This window comes from Erpetoichthys calabaricus, chromosome 1, assembly GCF_900747795.2.
Source record: "Erpetoichthys calabaricus chromosome 1, fErpCal1.3, whole genome shotgun sequence".
Taxonomy (NCBI): domain Eukaryota; kingdom Metazoa; phylum Chordata; class Cladistia; order Polypteriformes; family Polypteridae; genus Erpetoichthys; species Erpetoichthys calabaricus.
In genome coordinates this window covers 25,759,696-25,782,166 of record NC_041394.2, presented here as the reverse complement: position 1 = coordinate 25,782,166, position 22,471 = coordinate 25,759,696, and the positions used below count along the sequence as shown (strand labels likewise).

Here is a 22,471-nt window from a genome sequence, read left to right as displayed (position 1 = left end):
GTCCAACGGCGGTTTTGGAAAGTAAAAGCAAACCAAAATTGAGAATCAGGGTGTACAGGGATAGAAAAGAAAGCATTAGCTAGGTCAATAACGGAGAAGTACCGAGCGGAAGGAGGGATAGTAGAGAGGATAGTGGAAGGATTAGGGACGATAGGGGCCCTAAGGAAGATGGCAGAATTTACTTGTCGCAAGTCTTGTACAAAACGCCATGAACCGTCAGCCTTTTTTACAGGTAGAATGGGGGAATTGACTGGAGAGTATTCAATTGGAATAAAGGCACCGCGTTTGACGAGATCGGAATGTACGGCGGAGATGCCAGCCTCTGCTTCGGGAGACAGAGGATATTGGGCACGGTGCGGGCGGAAGGAGGATTTCGGGTGGATCACCAGAGGCTCACAATGGGCTATCCTTCCATAATCATTCTTTCCCTGGGACCACAGTGAATCAGGGAGCATAGAGAGCCAAGAAGGGAAAGTGGTTTGCAATGAACAAGCAAAAGAGGAAGGACGGCACAAAGCGCGATGTACTAAACAATCAGTTTGAAACACCTCTTTAGTTATTAAACGGTCAGGAGTATCAAAAATACTTGGAGTAACTTGTAACCAGTCTGTTCTTTCAAGGCATTTTTCTACCCATGGTCCTATTTCCCCCCATTTAACAGTGCGTGATTTAGCTAAGGAAATATGAGGCACTGAGCCGCCAAGATAAAATATATGCTGTGAGCATGTAAGATGAACAGAAGCAGCTGCCTTTGTGGATGAAATAAAAACACAGGAGATGTGAAGGGTTTCGGGGTGAGTACCAGAAGTAAGGAAAGATTCTAGCCAGGGGGTGTCTACTTCTATAGGGAAGTATTGGGCAGTACAGTGTAAAATGTCAGGGGCCTGTAAATTGGGAAAGAGACAGGGGGAAAAAGAGTGTAGGGCTTTGAGGAGAATGGTGTGTTGGGGAAATATCTCTGCCAGTTGTAGTGTAGGGGGGGCAGTCGGAATGGGGGATAGAGGAGGGGATAATGGAGGTGCCTGAGGTTGGTACTGAGGAGAGGAAAAAATAATAGGATAAAGGGAGTCTTTATTTGGATTATTCTTCCTTTTCCTCCCGTCTGCCTGTGGTTCAGTGCCTGTCTGAACTTTCTGTAATGTAATTAGTAATTCCTCTTTCTCCTTTTTAGCCTTTCCCTCATTTGCCCGCAACAATTCATTCTGTTTCTGTACTGCTTCTAAATTCCTGTCTTTTATTACTAATTCCCATCTATCGAACATATCCATTCGATACGGTCCACTATTATAACAACCCTGCTTATTCCTACACAGGATCTTCCTAGCTTCCTGTATTTCACTTGCATCTCCTGTCCCCTCTATCGGCCAACGCCCACCACTCTGTCTATTCCATTTCCTACATGCCTTCTTGAAATCTAAACATGTCTTCTTTTCTATAAATTTCCTAGGAGACCCATTTTTACGGGGCGTCTGTTGATCCTCCGAAAATAATTCTTCCAGCATTAATGATTTTGATCCCCCTGTGCGGCGATTAACAGGCTTACTGTTATAAGTTCCCATTATGTCCCCTTGCTCTTCCCGGGTCCTGTATTTAATTTTCTAACTATATACTGATTCGTCTAATCCCTTGTACGTATGAATCAGCGAGGTATTAAGTGTTCCACTCACTGTTCCCTTCTTTAGTCCCAAGGGGAGACACCCAACTATCGGTCCTGTCCCAGTTCCCAGGAGAACACGGTATTGTTGCTATTAGTATGTAGATTTATTTATTCCGTCCTAACAGCAATCCTGCAATCTGTGCTCTTTTTCTGTTTATATATTATATATATATATATACCACCCCGTTACTCGTCCCGTTAGCCTGTCCGCTCACATCCCCGGATTCCAGCTCAGGTGACTTCGTGTCCGATTCGGTTCAGCAGAATACTACATCAATACGTCCAGCTGAGTCTAGGATATGGGTGAGGCCAGTATCCTTTCGTCAGACCTTTCGTATGCGTCAAACTGCTTGGGTCAAGTCTCCATCACCTTAAGCAACCCGTTGAGATATGAATATGACTAGACGGTCAACAGGAAACTCGCCCTCCCGTAATTTAGAAAATAAAAAAATGTTCGGAAATTCCCCGGTGCTTACCCCAGCCTGGAAGTGTGCAAGCTCTGTCTGGAAATCCGTTCAGTCACCGTGGATGTAGCAAAGAGGAGACCAGGGGCTCCTCACGCAAGAACTCTTTCAGGACAGGGCAGTCCTAACTTTTGCCGGAGCTGCATGCTCTGCTGCCGGAGCTCAAGTTGACGGCAGTCCGCTGGTAAGACGGATCACTGAAATGGTCTCGCTGGAGGAGTCGACCGGCCGTCTCTTGCCCTACGTCCGGGCGCCAAAAAACTGTGGACACTTTTTGTGACTGAAGACAGAGAAGAAAATTAAAATTAGTAAAAACCTTTTATTGATACATACCAGACAAGGGTAAAATGACAGAGAAATACAGTCCTAGGACTCCGCACTTCATCTGCCTCGAGCGCAGATATCCTTGCTCTTTTATACCTTTCTAGTCTCCTGATCATTGACCACGTAAGCAATAAAAATAGCGTCCTGACTCATTTTGTATTATTCCAATTGGTAAAGTCTTTACCCTAAAGGTATATTTTCTTGTCACACACATCATTGAAAGAAAACTTCCAGAAAGTATATATGCTTTTTGTCACGTACGCAAAACACAAACAAGTTTGATCATTCTGTCCTATTTTCTGTACTTACACACATACATTTTGTTCAATTACATTTTATGTTTTTACACTGCGTATCTCTGACTACATGACAGCAAATCATGGGAGTGCCACAACTGCGTGCCATGACTGCCTCTGACTCACTTAGGTTAAATGTGGCAGAAAATTGTTGGAAAAGTTGTGGAATGTGACAGGGCCTTAATTTATGCAGTTTTGAAGTATTATCACATATGACGTCCACAGCATAAGAGTTATGAATTGGGGGATATTATGGGCAAAGACTCTGTTCCTGTGTTTTAATTTGCAATGTCTTGAACGCCCTTTTAGGTCCTCAATTGCCGCCATTTTGTAATCCTGTGATTTGGTCTACTATGTTTGTAGGTTGTGGCTTGTGTTTAACTGGCACAATGTAACAAATGGACATTTGGGAAGTGAAATCCTTATTCTCTTTCAAAACGCCTTGTGCAGGAAAAAAAAAACAACTTCTTGCATGTTGCTTATGCTTTTGACATCTTCTTAGTTCTCTTGAATCTCATCTCTTTCCTTTTGTTCTGGATCTCTTTTTGTTATCCTACACAAATCTCCTGGTCATGCTCAAAATGTAACTTGCCAGTGTGCTGACAGACTGGCTTTGTGGAGGCCTGATGAGGGGTCCCTTTGGGTTTGAAGGGGGGCTGCCTTCAGTGAGCTGATGCCAGTGACTGTGAAAGAGAGGGACATTTAGCAGGAACGTCAGTGACAGCAAAGACAAGTCAGGGTTTCTGGAGAAACGTATTATCATAGTACTTCCCTCTACTTACCCTTTACCTGTTTTTTCTCAAGGGTAAGTGTACTCATCAAGTTTGTTATCGGGTTGGTCTACTGTTGCACTTTAAGATTAACACACACATACATAGCAATACGCATACACACAGACCCTAACCACAACAGTGCCCCATGAATGACACACACACAGCTGGTTAACCTCTGGCACTTTAAACCACACAAGTGCTTTAGGTATAACACAGCCTGTCACTCAGCACTTCAAGAGACTTACTTATTATCGGCACGAACAACATACAATGTTATAATGATATCTCACACCTAAATATTACTTTTGGTCTCCAAGAATACATTTAAATATACAAAGACTCTTGACTATAGGCCATTTATCAGCCAAGAATGCCTTACTTTACGTACTGTTCCCCACTATTGGGTGGAGCTCTCACCCTCAGCCTTAATAAACCTCGCAGCACAGAGGTAATGGCAAACCTCCGGCTGCACCAGGTGCTCAAAGAAATCTACCTTATTACTTCAATCACTCTATAGACATTACGAAAAAGCATAGAAAGTTAAAAGCAGCACAGTATTTATTACAGGAATAATAATAATACCACTGGAACAAAGAATAATAGAAAATAAGACTAATAGAAAAGTCTGGATAAATATATTCTTTAGAAATAGTATAGATGACAAGGATGAATATCGCAGGCACCTTGTGATCGAGCACTCATAGTTGTTCATGATGCTTTTCTGATGATCAGTGACGTCTTCGTCCCTTCTTCTTCCTCCCTCCTTCCTCACTTCCTTACTATAGCGCCCCTCAGACATGACATATTTATTCTAAAATTCTACTGGGGGGCTTTGCAAGATGTGATTATGTGATTGTTAGATATTCTGATTGGCTGGCTGTCAATATGATGAATGAATTCACTGTCCGTTTTCCCAAACAATAAAACTTTATGTTCTCTGAGGTATCGGCAGGTCTTCCTTTCCCAGGCTATAAAATAATTAGATGTCCATCCTTTCTCAGGTTATAAAGCAATTGAGCCACCAGCATGTCTTCCTTTCTTTGTTGAAATAGTTTTTTTAAAAATGAGATATAACTGGGAAGACATGCTTTGATTTGTCCTGAATTTTGTTCATCTGTTGTCTTGTCTTGAACAAAATATAATGGAAATATAAACCAAAATGTATAGATTTTGTACCTCGCAACAAATGCAAACCTGAATTTGCAATTGAATTCAGAGAAAAAATAATTTTGAGTCAATTGTAACAGAAATAGCATTTGGGGGCGAAAATAAACAAAAACACAAGGCTGCAATGCCATCTTAAGCTATGCATCAGGTCTGGGGTAGAGCTACCTCTTGGGCCAAACGTCTTGGGGTGTCTCCCCCATCCACTGGGCCTCCTCTCAGCAACACCTGCTGATGTCCAAATGAGACGCCACCTTCCAGGAGCGCCTCGAATTTATAGTCCTCTGACTGGAAGGGGTGGAGTCAGCTGCCCTCATTGGGCATCTTCTCTGTGCTGTGGGAACAGAAAGAGACTATAGCATTAGCATCATTGATATCGCTTACTTTTGATGAGCCCAGAAGTTGACCCTCAGATGAACATGTGTGTCACACTAAAGAACAATTCTCCTCTGAAGTGCCTAGTATTGCTGCTGAGTGGATTCACAGAGTGCTTACCTATACTAATCAGCTTTAAAGAACGAATGAACTCTGTAAAAACAGAACCCAAAATATGATGCCCAGGTTCACCATAGGTGGCATTACATTCTTTAACCCAGGACATCGATAGTAACAACCAAAAATGAACTGAGCAATGAGGACACATAGCAACAAGACCAGGTGCAAATCTGCAAAGTGCTTTTTATTTTCACAGTCAAACAAAAGTACAAAAGTGCCGTGCAAGTCTTCTTCTAAAAATAATTAATCCTCAGTGAAAAAAGGGATACACGGATAATGATAATAATACATTTTATTTATATAGCACCTTTCAAATGCTCAATGTGCTCAGAATCAATTAAACAAATAGATAAATAACCCACAAGCACACTCGAAAAGGTTTGGGGCAGCCACCCGTATATTATCCCTGGCTGCAGTGGGTTTTGAAAATAAGACAGATGTGTCTTCGATGGAGTCCAAATACGAACTGATGACTGGTTGTTAAAATGGTGGCTTTAAAAGCCAAGACCGGAAGTGATTTACAGGAACCAGAAGTGACCATCTTCTGACGTCATAACCGGAAATTACGTTCTCCTAGGCACCACAACCGAAAATGACGTCTTCAGGGATGAGTCAGACAGGTTTTCCTGTGTCTGGTCTGCAGAGAAAACAGAAGAACGTTTAGTACACCCCACCACCCCCTGGCCTGGCATGGAATTACCCTCACTTGGTCCATACAACTTATTCCTATTCGCATGTGCGTGATACAGTTAAAACAGACAGGATCACTCCCTTTAAAAACCATTACAAGCTTCAATGCTTCCTTTTTGTTCCATCTCTCTGTTGCTCACCCTCCTGGTCTCCTCAGCAAGCAGAGACTTCATCCGCCAAGCACGGTGAACCCTTTTAACTGGCTTGTGTCCCCATCAACATCCCTCAGCATCACTGGGGTCCCTGTGAGCCCTGCTTTCTTCTCTCACTGTCGTCCCTCAGCATCTGTGAGATTCTCGCAGTGGACGGTCGCTTCTGCTCCTCTTCAGTGTTCTGTAGAAACAGTGAAACTGTAGACTCTATTCTGTGGAGGGCCACTGCTCCCTATGGGGTGTCTTCCCCATCCACCAAGACTCCTCCCTGCAACACCTGCTCTGCTGTGATCCTGACTGAGTTCTGAACAACTTCTGTCTTCCTTTCTGTCTGGCCTTTTTCCTTGTCAATGTCTGTCCTGCTCAAGCTCTTTATATCCTCTGTGGGTGCAGATGAGCCCCACTTAATGACCCACAGAATTAACATCAAGGAGGAAACCAAGGTGGGCTGATCGTGTCTTCATGGGAACACATAAGAGAGATTCAGAGACCCCTCTACCGAGACAATATTCCCTGCAGTTGAAAACACTCACTGAGCACAGACGTAGGATTTGACCAGAAGCGCAAACATTGTGAATTTGTCTGCTTTCCCTCTCCACCATGCTAGAGGCCTGCTGTCGTGAGATCAACTTCTGTATAATTCCTCCTTGCTGTAATTGACCCTGATTTCTGAATCAGTATCAGTGATGGATGGATTGATGTCCCCAGCCCTCATTTTTACCATGATGCTGTCATCTAATATGTCTCCTGTCCTTTGACCTCCTGTCCAGAAGAATGAGAACAAGAAAATCACTGACATCACTTCCAGTCCTGGAAACTTGCACCTGCCTTTTCCTGCCAGCAAATTTAAATGAGTCACCACCAAGATGGCAGCCAAAAGAATTGTGTCTGGAAAGACATCTCTATATGACGGCTCTCACTGTGTTTTCCTAAAACTTATTCAGTGTATAGATAGATAGATAGATAGATAGATAGATAGATAGATAGATAGATAGATAGATAGATAGATAGATAGATAGAGATAGATAGATAGATAGATAGATAGATAGATAGATAGATAGATAGATAGATAGATAGATAGATAGATAGAATGCCAGTGTTGTAGAATAATGAATTAATAATTCATTGTTGATGTATTTAAGGATGTTTTCAGAATGCAGTATTTCTGCCTTACTTGAGTATAAAATTTACGATGGTGATATAGTGAAGAGTGTGCAATGACTGGTAGGTCCTTCTTAAAGGGATACTTTCATGTTTTGGACCTCCCATTATTTATTCAAACCTCACATTTTTACTTCCTATTTGTAATACTTTACATTTACTGACATTAAATTTCATCTGCCACATATCTGCCCAAGCCTGTCTGCTGTCCAAGTCCCTTTGTAATGATTCAACAGATTCAGGATTATCTGCCCAATCCACCTTGCTTGGTACCATCTGCAAACTTAACCAGCATGATCCTTACGTATATTCTTCCCCAGATCATTTTTTTATATTAAGAAGAGCAGTGGCCCCAACACCGATCCCTGAGAAATGTCACTTGTAACATCACCTAATTCTGAAAAAGTTCAGTTCACCATAACCCTTGGCTTCCTATGTTTTGGCCAATTTTGAATCTACCTGGACACTGCACCCTGAATTCCCACTTCTTTCAGTTTAATCACGAACCTCTCATGTAGTACCTTATTAAAAGCCTTCTAAAAATCAAGATAAGTAATGTTTCTTATTGATTGATTTTGTTTCTTTTAAAGAATTGTAGTATAATAGGAAAATGTGGTCTCCCCTGTCTAAACTTATGCTGACTCTTCACTAATATGCCTGTTCTTGCCACATTATGCTTATTCTTTTTCCATCATAATTGCTTCAGTTAACCCATCCATCCATCCATTATCCAATCCGCTATATCCTAACTATAGGGTCACGGTTGTCTGCTGGAGCCAATCCCAGCCAACACAGGGCACAAGGCAGGAAACAAACCCTGGGCAGGGCGCCAGCCCACCGCAGGCTTCAGTTAATTTACCTGTGATTTATGTTAATCTAATTGGCCTACAGTTAGTTGGATTACCTCTTTATACAATGGGTTAACATTTTCTACCTCCCAATCTGTGGGAATATCCCCAGTAAACAGTCAGATCTGAAAAATACAAGTGTAGGTTTAATATCCATACTCACTAACCTCCTTATGCCCTCGGTGATAAATGTCATCTGGTCCTGGTGTTTGGTTTGATTTCAGCCTATTTAATCTATGCAGCACTTCTCCCTCTACAGTTTTCCATTCTCATTGTACCTTTTTACTAGTCCTAGCAACTGCTGGTATGTTATCAATGTCTTCAAAACTCAAAAAAATTGGATTACAGAACTATTTCTTTTTTACTGTTAGCATATTATATTTTCCCATTAGTGTTCCCGATACACTTCACCTCCTCCTTGACCGTACTTTTATTGCCAAAATACAGAAAGAATCTCTTTAGGTCATCAGTATGCAAGTATTTTATTTTGAAGAACACAAGGGCAAAGTGTCCTGTTAGAATTTCAAAGACGCAGTCTGAACCAGAAGGAATCACTCATATTAGGTTGAAAGCTTTTTCCATGCTCTCTCATAGGATGTCATCCCCGAGGTAATTAATGTTCTGTTTTCCTCTCAGCCACCTGTTGTTCTGAAGGCACACACAGTTTTCACCAGAAGGACGATGCTCGGCTTTTTGCTAACAGTGTGTCCTTTTTAGTAATTGGAGTGAGGAAGACTAAGTTCACCATATATACTATATTTATTTTTTACACATTTTAAAATGCATATGCAATTCATATCTAAGCAAGCATTATTGTATTTGATACTTTCTGGCACTTTTGCCTATTTTTTTTTAATTCAGTTATAATACACATGACTGGTGAAACTTCCCATTTAATGATGATTGGAGTTGACAGGTTTGAAAGTAAAATCCATAATAATGTCCTTCATAGAAAAGAAAGTTATAAACGAGTAGTAACCAAAAAGCTTGCAAAGATACATTTTAATATGAGCTGTGTAGACATTCTGCTGTATTTAATTTTTGTGTATTTTTTTGTGGGGAATAACATTTTTAATGGATAATGTCCAGTTACTGTATATTTTAAACTAGTTGTGCTAGCCTTCTAAGGTGGTTTGAAATATTAATAACCAACGTAGACCTCAGCATTAACTTTTGCAGTGCACAATCTATTAGAATGTATTTTGTAATGGATGTAGTAATGAAATGCATTGCATTTTATCATTCCAACAGATGGCATATCAGAAATATTTGCAGCAATAAAATGCATTATTACAGATGTTTGTGAAACACCATCTATTGAAATTATATTTACATTTATTCATTTGGCAGACGCTTTTATCCAAAGTGACTTGACAATATTTGAGATACAATTGGTTATATATATTTTTTTTCTTTTTCCAGTAGGAGTACAGACAAGCAGGTGAAGTGACTTGAGTAGGGTCACACACAGTGTCAGTGGTGGGACTTGAACCCACAACCTCAGAGTTTGAAGTCCAAAGCCTTAACCACTGAACCATGTGACAAATGCACTGGTTATGTCTCTAGCATATGCTGTTTGGTATGGGATTCATAAAAGCAGTGTTAATGTTTGTGATGCACCATCTATTGGAATGACAGAGACATAGCAATTGGACAGGCACTTAACCTTTTATTAAGGTTAATATTAAGTCAGTAGTCTTAGACTTATAAATAAAAGGCAACTTACAAAAATATTTCTATTTTTTGAATATGTGAATAGTTAACAATGCTGTATATTAAATCATAAAATATTTAAACATATTTTAACATAAAATTTGTGCCGTTGAATGTCACGTAACTAAGTGATCTTAACAGCAATAGGGAAGGAGCCTTTTTAAGACGTATTAATACAGATTCAGGGAGTGCCCAGAGATGAACGAACGATCATTTTAAAGTTGCTCTGAAAGAATCCAACTCCCATGATCCTCTAGTGGGTTAAGCAGACCTGGGCGATGAAGGAATTTATTGGTAAAATGGCTTTCACCTCCATAAAACATGATCAATAAAAGGTAATACTAATTGTTTTGGAAACCTTGTCAATGAGAAATCTGTTGAATTTTTTGACACTTATAGAATGCTGACATAACTCTAAATGTAATGATTTCTTGGAAAAAAGCCATGGACAAATAAAACTAAGCAATAATTGTATGTGTTACACTGGTATGATCAGACATGATGTAGTGAACAACAACAGCATTTATTCCTGTAGCATATTTTGCATACAGACAATGTAGCTCAAAGTGCCCTGCAAGATGTCAAAGATGTGACTGCATACATGATCTGTTATTTTTATTGCATAAAATTGCACAGAGCCTTTTGTAAATATTGCTGCTAATTGATACATTAGTTGTTCTGCTAAATGATAAAGCTAATAGTATTTTTGAACATAAAAATCAGAAGCAGAGACGTAGTCTAATTTCAAAAACAAAGTTTAATTGCCAGGCAATCAAAATGGTCTGATGACACGCACTAAGCAAAATCCTAACTGTACCACGACTAATAATAATCACACACTAACTCTGCTTTGAAGCTTGTCCACAAACCTGGATAGCAGGAAGTGCATGCCACAGTGCACCACACACTTCCTGATAAAATTCCTTAGTAACATTGTGGCAACCATACTACATAATGCATACACCCATACAAAGCAAACAGGTGTTTTTTAATAATGCGAAAATTATTTCAATACATTAAGTAGGCTTTTTAAGCCAAAATGAATATTCACTTTGAAATTTGTACGATTCAAAATTCAAAAATGTTGTGTATGCCTGTTTCCATGCTCACATTGTGATGCATAAAAACTAAACTTGGTGTAAAGCCACCCCAAGATTAATCCCTGCCGTACGCAAGTTCTCTGCTCGGTTTAGCAAACTGGCGGCACCCAGCGTCAAAGCTGTGCTTTTGTTCCAGTGTGGTTTCCTTTTCTTTTTTAGATCCACATCCCTGACACGGCTTTATCAAATACACTGAAATTAACCGCATATCGTTTATTAGTTTGAGGCATCTGATTGTAATTAACCTGTAACAATATAATGGTCCACAGAATGGCCAAACTATTCCAAATACCATAGCTGCTTTAGCGTTGTTACTCTCAATGTACTACTCAGAGTATTTATCCCACTGTATCTGAGTGTGGAATCACAGCTGTACAGCAGCTGATCGGAAAGAGAATTATCGGTGTACAGCATCAAGCACACGCTGCCTCAGCCATGCGCTTCAGAGCCTTTCCTGTAGGAAACTCGCAGTTCAGAAAGAGTTTCATCCCAAGAACTATAAACGCACTCAATCAGCCCATCAAGTGCTCCTTGTAGAACTGTTTGTACTTATAAGTACAATTACCTCACTGTAAACTTGCGATACAGATATAATATTGCACAACCTGAGCCACTTTAGCACTTATTTACATATGATGACGACTGGCTTCTAAGTTGATTTAGATTTCCAAGTGCTATCTTCTTGGAGCTCTTGATATGATTTTTAAGATGAAATGCAGCAAAGTATGTTTATTACATTATACAGATAAAATTTTAACATAATTTAAATAATCTATATTGTTAATAATAATTAAACATGTGTGAACACAGTGGACATTGGTAGCGATGAGCTGGCACCCCATTCAGGGATTGTTCCTGCCTTGCGCTGTATTCTTGCTGGGACTGGCGCAACCCTGGATGGGTAGAATAATTAAACATGTACTATGAAGATATTTCAATGTTCCTTAAAAGTTTTGAAGATTCAGCATTCTCAGCTTAAAGATGGCTTAATATCTATTACAGAGCTGATTGTGTGGTGATTAGTTACTTTGAGAAAGAAAAATAAGGACAGGAATTAGGGGTTAGTACGTTTGAAAGAGACAGCTTCTGCAATAACGTATTTCATCGAAGGTCACGCAACTTGCAATTATGCAGGAACAATCTCTGGACAGGGTGCCAGTTCGTCACTATCACTGTGCCACCATGTTCCCATGTTTAATACATGCTTTAATTCATTTCATCATGAAAATGATATAAAGTATACATCTCAGTATTTAAATTGTTCAGTGAGCTGTGATATCACGAATGTAATGGATTCTGTGTCCTGTCGGACAAAGAGAAAGCCTGTTTAAGAAGCACACATATAGAGCACATAGAAGAACACATACAAAACAAAGCATTTAACTTTAGTTACAATGGGATTTGAGAAACTGGTAAATTAAACAATTTTAAGATGAAGTTAATGACATTCTACTTTAATGACAAAATAAGCTATGTGATTAAAGTGGAAATTTCGAGATTAAAGTTCAGTGCTTTTTTTCTCACTGTGTCTCATTTTTTTTTTTCTTTTCCCTGTACCCTAATAAGCTTTCATATGACACTCAGACGGTGGGCTACAACTCGCCTTTTCACGGTGACTTTGATATCTGACAACTTCTATTTTATTTTGGGCAGTGTGCAACTTTGTGAACTTGAGCTTTCGTATTTCTCCGACACTCTGTTACTCAATCAGCTTCCTTTTGTTGTTTATAAAACTGTTTAAGCCAACAAATAGTACGTTTTTTCTTTGCCTCCACTTGGTATAGACTGAAATTCTTCTATTTTCCCCCGTGCTTTTGCCATTGTCTTTTCACAGAATGCTGAACTTAAGAGCTATTTATATTGATTTGCATATTCAAAGAGGTGTAATTCTGGGAGGAGTCGGGGTGGGACAGCAGGTGCGTGCACGTGCGTTACATTTCACGCAGACTGGGTTTTATGTAGCGGAAGAACATGGAAGCTGGAGTACACACAGATTTATATATCTGGATTTTTTTGTGCCTACGCACATTTCCACTTTTGTCCGTATGCCATGTTTAAGTGTGAATTCTACGCACGCTGTTATGCATGAGGCCCCTGCCCAAAACCATGTTGAGAAATGTGTTATGGTCTGATAAGACTAAGTTTGAACTTTTTGACCATAATTCCAAAAGATATGTTTGGCACAGAAACACTACATCACATCACCAAAAAGACACCATAACTCATGGCGAAGCATGATGGGGACAGGATCATACTTTGAAGCTGCTTTTTTCATCTCAGACTGGCACTTTAGTTAAGGAAAAGGAAATCATGAAGCTCCAAATATCAGTCCATTTCGGTGCAAAACCTTAATTTGTCTGCTATGAAGTCAAAGGTAAAGAAGAATTTTAATGTTCAGCACAACAACAGCACAAAGCATAAATCAATTCAACAAAGGAATGGCTGCACCACAAGAAGATCAATGTTCTAGAATGGTCCAGCCAGAGCCCAGACATGAATCCAAATAAGAATCAGAGGAGTGGCCTGAAGACGTCTGTGCACAGGATATGCCCTTGCAGTCTGATGGATCTGGAACATTTTTACAAGGAGCCATGGGAAAATATTACCAAGATGAGCCAAGCTGGTAAACTCTTACCTAAAAGAACTTAGGGCTGTAATAAAATCAAAACAAAGTATTATTTTAAGGATGGGTGCACACATATGCCATCAGGTTTTTGTAAGTTGTTTTTTATTCTCACTAAACAGTTTCTGATTTGTTTTCACTCTTTTTGTATACTGAGGTTAGGTGCAGGAATCACAGCTCCAATACTAAGAGAAATTTTGGGGAGCCAACCAGGACATTCCGTTTATTGCCTGGAGACAAAGCATAGCAAAACAAAACAAAAAAAACAACTTCTTTGGTGTACCTCACGTTATGTGGGATAGTTAAGGCAAAATGATGAGGTTGTTGGGCTGGATAGCTAAGTCGTATTACTAGCAGAGTGACTCGCCAGTGATGATGCCTCCTTCTGGAATACCTGGGTTTTTATGGTGCCTGGACTGGAAGGGGCGGAGTCAGTTGCCCTCACTGGTTAGCCTCTCTGCGCTCTGGAGAAAGAAGGAGATGACAGTGTTACAGTAGTAGCAGCACCCCCTTTCGTCTCGACAGGTTATTAGATACTTCAATTGAGCCTGTGAGGACGTCCTCTGACATGCATGCGTGACAATACATTAAACTCTCACAATAAAGGTGGAAAAAGACATGATTTCTCTTGGTTTTGTTTTTTTTATATAACAAAAAAACTTCATTTTTAACTTTTTATATCCACTGTATCCATTTATATTTACACAAAAAACAACCATGCATTTGTCAGTATGAACGACTGCTGAGTAACATTATGACTTGTGGATTAGCTTCTGTGTGAGTGCTATTGACTTACTGTATGCAAACATTAAAGACACATACAGCGCCACCCCGCTAACTGAGCTTGGGAAAGCAGATCATAACCTGGTTCTGCTGCAGCCTTACTACAAACCTAAGAGTGACGGTCCTACCTACAACCACACGCTCATTCAGGAAGTGGTCCCCTGATGCAGAGAAGGCTCTGAGAGAATGCTTTGGAACTACAGACTGGGATATCCTGCAGGGATCACATAGTGAGAACATTGAGGAGGTTGTTGACTGCACTACTGACTACATCAACTTCTGTATGGACATTGTAGTTCAAGTAAGAACAGTATGCTGCTATGCTAACAACAAGCCATGGATTACAAGTGACATCAAGGGCCTTTTGAACCAGAAGAACAGGGCTTTTAAAGGCGATGATCAGCATGAGCTCAAGCGCGTGCAGAAGGAACTTAGAGTCCAGCTCAGGGAGGCAAAGGAGCAGTACAGGAGAAAGCTGGAGCAGAAGTTGCAGAATAACAGCATGAAGGAAGTGTGGGATGGGATGAAGATCATCACTGGCTGCAGCTCGAAGCAGGGTGCCACCATCGAGAGAGACGTGAAGAGAGCAAACCAAATGAACAACTTCTTTAACAGGTTTGACCACCCTAACCCACTCTCACTCTCACCTCGGAGTACTGCACCCTCCACACATCCTTCTGCTGATACCAGCATAGGAGAGACATCCCCACCCACAATTACAACAGCGCAGGTGAGCAGAGAGCTGAGGAGACTTCGTGCCAGCAAAGCAGTGGGACCAGATGGAGTATCGCCACGACTGCTGAAGGTCTGTGCATCGGAGCTGGGGGGTCCTCTACAGCGCTCCCCCAAACTATGCGACTCTTAAATTCCACCCGGGGGTGTAAACTTTAACATTATACAAAGTTATTGTCTGTTTTTACCTGCATTTTTATTGCTCTTTAATTTAATATATATTTTTTTTTGTATCAGTATGCTGCTGCTGGAGTATGTGAATTTCCCCTTGGGATTAATAAAGTATCTATCTATCTATCTATCTATCTATCTATCTATCTATCTATCTATCTATCTATCTATCTATCTATCTATCTATCTATCTATCTATCTATCTATCTATCTATCTATCTATCTATCTATCTATCTATCTATCTATCTAATGGTCAAGAATGGATGACGGAGAGCAACTCATTAATGATACTGAGGCAGCATTTCTCAGGTGTTACCACTGTGACACTTTAATGAGAAATGGGTGGGCTTAGGTACAGTGCCTTTCAAAAAAAAATTATAACCCTTTACATTTTTTCGAAATGTTTCTTCATTACAAATATTTGCACATTCCTCTAGCAATTCTTGGAATGAATTATGTTAAGAGCTGTAAGCTGTAACTGTTAATGATGCCCCTGTCATTCAGTGGTGGGCCATACATGTTATTAAGGCATCTTGATTTATGTTTAGTTTACTTACCTTATAGGTAATGGCTCCAGGGGAGATGCTGGCTGTCCAAGAGGCTTCAGGAGAATCAATGGCACACAATGTGTGGGTAAGTTAATCTAATCTGTTTTGTTTGTTTTTTTCTTCACCTTCATCATGTCAAAGATGCCTTCTTCCAAACCTTAATTTTTGATTAGTGAGTGTACAAAAATATTACTAATTCATTAGAAATATATAAACGAAAAACCTGTGTATGTGTGGGTGTGTGGGTGTGTATAGAGCAGTCTGCTCTACTCACACTCAACCACAGCCAGTAGATGGCGCATGCTTGTACTTTTAAATTTTGTCAGCACTTGCATGCACCTCACTTCTCACTATGAAATGCTGCTGTACAATAATGACGTTGTGCTAATGACACAGATGAAGAGACACAACGTCGAAAGGAAGCAATCGCCGCGGGTCAACAACGTGCAAGTGAAACACCTCAGCAATGGAGGGCAAGGCTTGAGGTTTTCTCTTAAAACATTGTCTATCTGGAGGTATTTTCTCGAGACAAAGATTAATAGGACTCACATGCCACCAATATGGCCAAGATATGGTATCACCGGTGTCTTCTTATGGAAATAAGCACGGGTGTGTCTACGTCTTCTGCACTGGGTAATTCTTAAGAGTTAGTTGACGCCTCTCCAAATTCACAAATGTTAGTAAATTAGTAAAACCACTAGAGAGTCTTTGGGTTGTTTTTTGTCCCAAAGACCAAACATAGCTAGTTTATTACATTTCCAAACCTACTTACTCCCCTACAAGTCTGTAGCCCTCTAGGCCCTCTACTAGCAGCATTGCATATAAGGTGAGAGTCAAGTTTTGACGAAGCACAAGTGTGTGCACACACCAATACTTCCTGAATCAAGGCCAAAATAAATGAGACATTTAACTTAAACCTGATGGCATTCCTGAACATGAAAACACCGCAGACAGCAGGCCAAAATGTGATAAACTAAAACGCTGAGAGGCAGTAGCACTATCTGGTGTTGCAAAGGCATGTGTCTCCCTCTCACGCTGCCATTTTTCCATCCTAAAGAGAGCAGATAATGACCTGAAGAGAGCTGCCCACAAAGAATTATGTGTAACTACAAGTTAATGTGCCTCCTGAAACTACACATCTAGCACTATCAGGTTCCATTGGTTTGTAATCAACACTAATTATACTCTGCTTCCTTGTATGTAGGAGAATCAAAAAGTAAAGGCAGCTTTCCCTTTAATATTGGTAACTGTGAGTAGATGAACAGTTTTAGCTCTTCTCCACATAGTCTCCCTGTGGGTCGATACACTTCTTTTATCATTCCTTTTACTTCTTCATTCTTTGAGAGAAGAAACTTTTTGGCTGCTCCAGAATCCAGGTCTGCACACTTCCTTAAAATCATCATCAGAGGTGAACCTGTGACCACGTAGAGCCCCCTGAAGTGGACTGAAGATGTGATAGTGATGGAGTAGCTGTGAATTGCAGGTTTCACTTTCTCTCTAAGAATAGCACAGTATATTACATTGGTCACTGATTATCCCGTGTTTTGGGACCATTCACATCCCAGACAAGGTCAACATCATTTTTTTGGCAGAGTGCTGCCATTTGAACTTCTTGTTTAGTTTTACTCAGCTGCATGCTCTCTCTCATGCTTTCTGACTCACATTGAAGGATCCATGTCTCATCACCGGTGACAATCTGCTCCGAAATACTCAAATGTTCTTCAGAAGAAGCTCTTGAATTGCATCAGCTTCTATCTGTTGTGGTTACCATGCAATTTTCAAATTGCCTTTACTCTCTGATTAACCCTTGTAATTTGTGCATATTATCAATAATAAAAAATTAAATGTATATCTTAACTCCAGCATATTCTTTTAATCTATCTAATTGCTAATTGGTATTATACATGTAAAACAGAAGGGGGAAAGAAGTGCTGAACTACAGTACCTTACGATTTTGTAAGAGTATGGGATTTAAGACATTCTTGCAAAGTCTACATAATAAAGAGTATAAATTGGATAAGAACGTTAGAACAATCTAGACAAGAACAGGCCTTTCAACCCAACAAACCTTGCCAGTCTTATCCACTTAATTCTTCTAAAATAACATCAAGTCAGGTTCTGAAGGTTCCTAAAGTCCTACTGTCTACCCCACTAGTTGGTCACTTATTCCAATAAAAAAAGGTTCCTAATGTTTGTGTGAAATTTACCCTTAACAAGTTTCCAACTGTGTCCTCTTGTTCTTGATGACCTCATTTTAAAGTTACCATCTCGGTCCATTGGACTAATTCCCTTCATAATTTTAAACACTTTAGTCAGGTCTCCTCTTACTCTTCTTTTGCTTAAACTTTAAAGGCTCAGCTCTTTTAATCTTTCCTCATAACTCATCCCCTGTAGCCCTGGAATCAGCCTGGTTGATCTCTTCTCTTCAGCATAACCTCCTTGGACTTGACCTCCACACATCAGGGCGCTAGATTGTACTAATGTTCTAATGCTTACGATTTTTACTTCTTTAACCAAATTCACTCTTTCTAGCCAAATAAAATAAATATAAATGAATATGTGATGCTGTTACCTCCCTGCAGTCATTAGTACTTTGCAGAATATCCTCCATATTTAATCCAGTGAAAAAGTTCTTTCAGGGAATTTCCATTCATGTTTGTAATAATTCTGTTTTTAGTTATGATTCCTTTCACTTGTGACTGGTATGAAGCAGTAGTAGAATGGTTCCCCTTGTCCTCTCCTCTTTCCATAACTATTACCTTATTTTACATTAAATGATGAGGATATGATTAACCTTTTCGACATGCTTGCCCTCACTGCCCCAATTGCTTTACAGCTAACTTTATTGTTTCTTTCGCTTGCTGCACAATTTCACTGTATTGTTTAATAGTGGGCATGTGTGTGTTAGACGGTGGTTTCGCCAGTCTGGCGCACTGTAAGCAGTTACCTTTAAAAGCCACAGTTCACTTAAGACCATACATGAAGAATTGCATCTTTTCTTTTTATCAAATTATTTTTGATTAGGAAAATATCTCCTGAACCAAAGATCCAAAATGTCTTTTAGACCAATTCTGGTTGTCCAGAGTTGTAAGAGCCAATTTTATAAACTTAATGCTGAAAGTTAAATTCATATAGTGTTTGCTTGACTGCTATAGAAGAATAGCTATTAGAATATGGAAAAGTCTTTTGGCAGTGCCATTCATGTCTCTGGTGACTCTTCCTATGAAGTCAGTAGACGGATTGGGAGAGCATGGGGGGCTCATGAGGTCTCTGGAAAGGGGTGTGTGGTGCTCCTGATATCTCTGCAAAAGGATGAAGGTCCAAGTCTTTAGAGTCCTGGCGCTTCCTGTCTTACTTTATGGTTGTGAGACATGGACACTATCCAGTGACCTGAAATGAAGACTGGACTCCTTTAGTGCTGTGCCTCTCCAGAGAATCCTTGGGTACCGTTGGTTTGACTTTGTGTTGCTCGTGATGTCCCGAATGATGCACATTACCTGCATTGTGAGGGAGCGTCAGTTGCAGCACTACAGCCATGTGGCGCGTTTCCCTGAGGGTGATCCGGCTCGTAAGATACTCATTGTTGGGGATCCGAGTGGCTGGACCAGGCTAAGGGGTCGCCCACGTAATACCTGGCTGTGACAGATAGAAGGGTCATTTCTGGAGGCTGGGATTGGACAGCGTATCTGTCTGGGGGGTTGCCAACTGGGATCCCAAGCCATTTTGTCGTATGGTGGGTTCTGCAACATGCTATACCAGTGCATAATCCCCAACTTGACTTGACTTGACTTGACTTTACCCCCTGTAAGTTAATATGAGATAATACTTTCTTGCTATATCTACAATATGGTGTGTTAATCGAGTCAGCTGTTCTTTAGTTTTGGTCCCAGTGCTAGCAGGGACTGAAAGACACATTTACGGTATGAAAATGGGCTAAGCATACCGTTTTCTGAACACTTAGAAATGGTTCAACTGTATGAGAGGACTTAAAGAAACAAACAAAACATATAAGCCTTAAACAGAACTTTTCTTTTCTTGCAATATCAGTCTTTTCTCTATTTTTATGTGAACTGTTTTACTTTTCGCTAAAGTTTTTTCAAAAGAAGATATTTCATCTGTTGAATATTATAATGCGTCAAGCTTTTTGCCAGAATCCCATGCAGCATAATGAAACCGCAGAACCCCCTGTAAGTTAATATGAGATAGAACTTTAAGGGGGGTAAAAAACCATATTCTAATAGCTATTCTTCTATAGGAGTCAAGCAAACACTAATATGAATGTAACTTTCTAAGACTGGCTCTTACAGGAAAGTAAACTTTCAGTCCCGGGTGTCTGAACTACTGATTTGTCCACTCCTGAGATGATATGACAATAAAGCCCACTTGACTTGGCTTGACCTTTGTGCTGTGTCTGCCTTCTTTATTTGCTGCACTGACTCTATTCAGATACTCAATGTGCCTGCCATTGTGCTAAAGTCTAAGATGAGGACCCTGGGGTAGGGCCATTGTCCAAGACTAAGGCCATGACATGTGAGGTGTGGTCCAAGACTCAGTCTGTGCTGATGCTGTCTGTGTCTGCAGGTCAGAGTGATCACTTGACTGTTGCTAGAAACGCTAAGGAGTCAGTAAATGTCAATAGAGATTAAATTAGATTACATTAGATAAACTTTACTAATCTCAAGGGGAAATTTAAATGGTTTGACAGAACCACTAGGGGGTGTGCCAGCCACCCAACCCGACAAAAGAGGCACAGTTATAAAAACACAAGTTATTTTTATTTATCTTCACCTCATGGGAAACGCCTTCCCCGTTTCCCACAGGCACAACACAGTCTCAATAAGCACAGCACACCAATCCTTATCTCTCTCTTTGTCTCTCACTTTCTTTTCTCTCAGTCCTTCTTTCTCTCTTTCTCCTCCACTCCTCCTCAGCAAGCTTCGTCCTCCTCTTCCCGACTCTGGCTCCCGAATAGTGGGCTGCTGTCTCCTTTTATAGCCCACCCTGAAGTGCTCCAGGTGCTTGATGACTCATTTCCAGCAGCACTTCCGTCTGTGACAGAAGGACTGCCATAAGGGCTCAGTAGCTCCTGCTGCAGCACCCCCTGGCGGATCCCAACAGGGCTCTAGATAACTCCAGTTCCCATGAAGCCCTGTGGGAGTCTGAGACACCACTGCAACCCAGGGGGGTTGCCATCTAACTCTGGGCATGCTTGCTCCCCAGTCCTCCCAGCGTGGAGGCATCCCAGCCACACACTACAATGGATACAGACCCATAGAACAAATAACACAATCAATCAATAAATAATGTATATTGTGCAGAAATTGCAAAAATGACTTGATGAATATCAGCATTTAGTTTAGGACATCAGGAAAAAGCACTGAATTGCTTGATAGCAGCAAGCAGAAAAGACCCCCATAGATGCTTCTTAGCACACTGTGGTGGAATGAGCCTGTGGCTAAAAGTCCTCCAAGAGAGCACCTCCTGGAGGGGATGTGACCACCATTCTCTTTTCCACAACAACTTGCAGTGTGTCATGGATTTGCCCTGTGATGGGTCAGGCTTTCCTGAGATGTTTGTTCAGGCATTTTGTGTCTTTTGAGCTCAAGTTGCTTCCAGGAGAGCATAACATTGAACACCACACTGGCTACTATGGTTGCTTGCTGCATTCATCAAAAGACCTGATTCTTTTTAGCAAGTCCAGTCTGCTCTGGCCCTTCTTGTCCAGCTCCACTGTGTTGTCAGATCAGTTTACTGTTTATATGGTCCCCCATGTACTTGGAGCTCTGCACCACTTCCACATCCTCCCCCTGAATGGTGCCTGGTCTCAGAGGCTCCTTGGCATGCTGGACGTCCACCACCAGCTCTGTTCTCTTGCTGATTATGAGATACAGGTTGTTGTCCCTGCACCACAAGACAAAGTCCTTCACAACCTTCCTGCACTCCAATTCATCTCCATTATTAATGCAGGCTATGACAGAAGAGAGAGAGAGGTTAGGATCATGCACTGATACATCACATTGCTGCACCCACCACATGACAAACCAACTCAGGATCCCAGATTAGGACCCGAGTGCAGCCATGCAATGGGTGACACCTCAGCACCACACTAGTTCAGATGGAATGGATCAATGTGAGGTTTTATATGGTGACTGGAGTGCCAATCCTGACACCAACCCCCAGGTTTTCCCCTGCATGTTGGAGGGCCTACATGCAGGACTGGATGCAGGTTAACGTCATACCCGGGACGGAGCAATTGTAGGTTAAGAGTCACTTTTGGCGTTTACAGGACTCGAACCAGAAACCTTCCGATTGCCAATGCAGATCCCTAGCCTCAGAGCCTTCTGAAAATTTCTGTAGGTGACAAGTGCTGGCATTGTACTGGAAGTCTGTTGTGTGGAGAGTACACAGGACAGTTCCCAGAGGTGCTCCAGTATTACACACACCATGACAGACATTGTCGCTTATTTTGTGTGTATGGATATTTTATTTGATTTCTGTTTTTGATCTTCATCTCTCTAAGCAATGCCACACTGTAAGAAGGATTTCCAAGTGTCACCTCATTGACTTCCAATAATAAGGCATGGAGGGAAGCCATAACTGCAACATAGCGTGTCAGGGTCCATCAGCCTTCCTAAAAATGTTCACGGCATCACTGGAAAAAGTTGAAAAGGAATTATTTACGTGGGTGGGAGATTGGGATAATCAAAGCTTACCAAAGCTGTCTGTAATTTTCTGACAATGTCGCTCTTTTGCCAGTTACCCTGAAGGCTTTCAGA

At 40.8% G+C, this 22,471-nt stretch overlaps 1 protein-coding gene across 1 annotated transcript in view; it reads left to right on the top strand.

Annotated features, from left to right (window-relative positions):
* Positions 1–22,471, top strand: part of LOC114647801 (latent-transforming growth factor beta-binding protein 1-like) — a 636,168-nt gene that overhangs the window by 449,404 nt on the left and 164,293 nt on the right. The window contains exon 9 of the mRNA XM_028796447.2: positions 15,712–15,780. Within this exon, the coding sequence (XP_028652280.2) occupies positions 15,712–15,780 (69 nt within the window). The remainder of the gene's footprint in view (positions 1–15,711; positions 15,781–22,471) is intronic.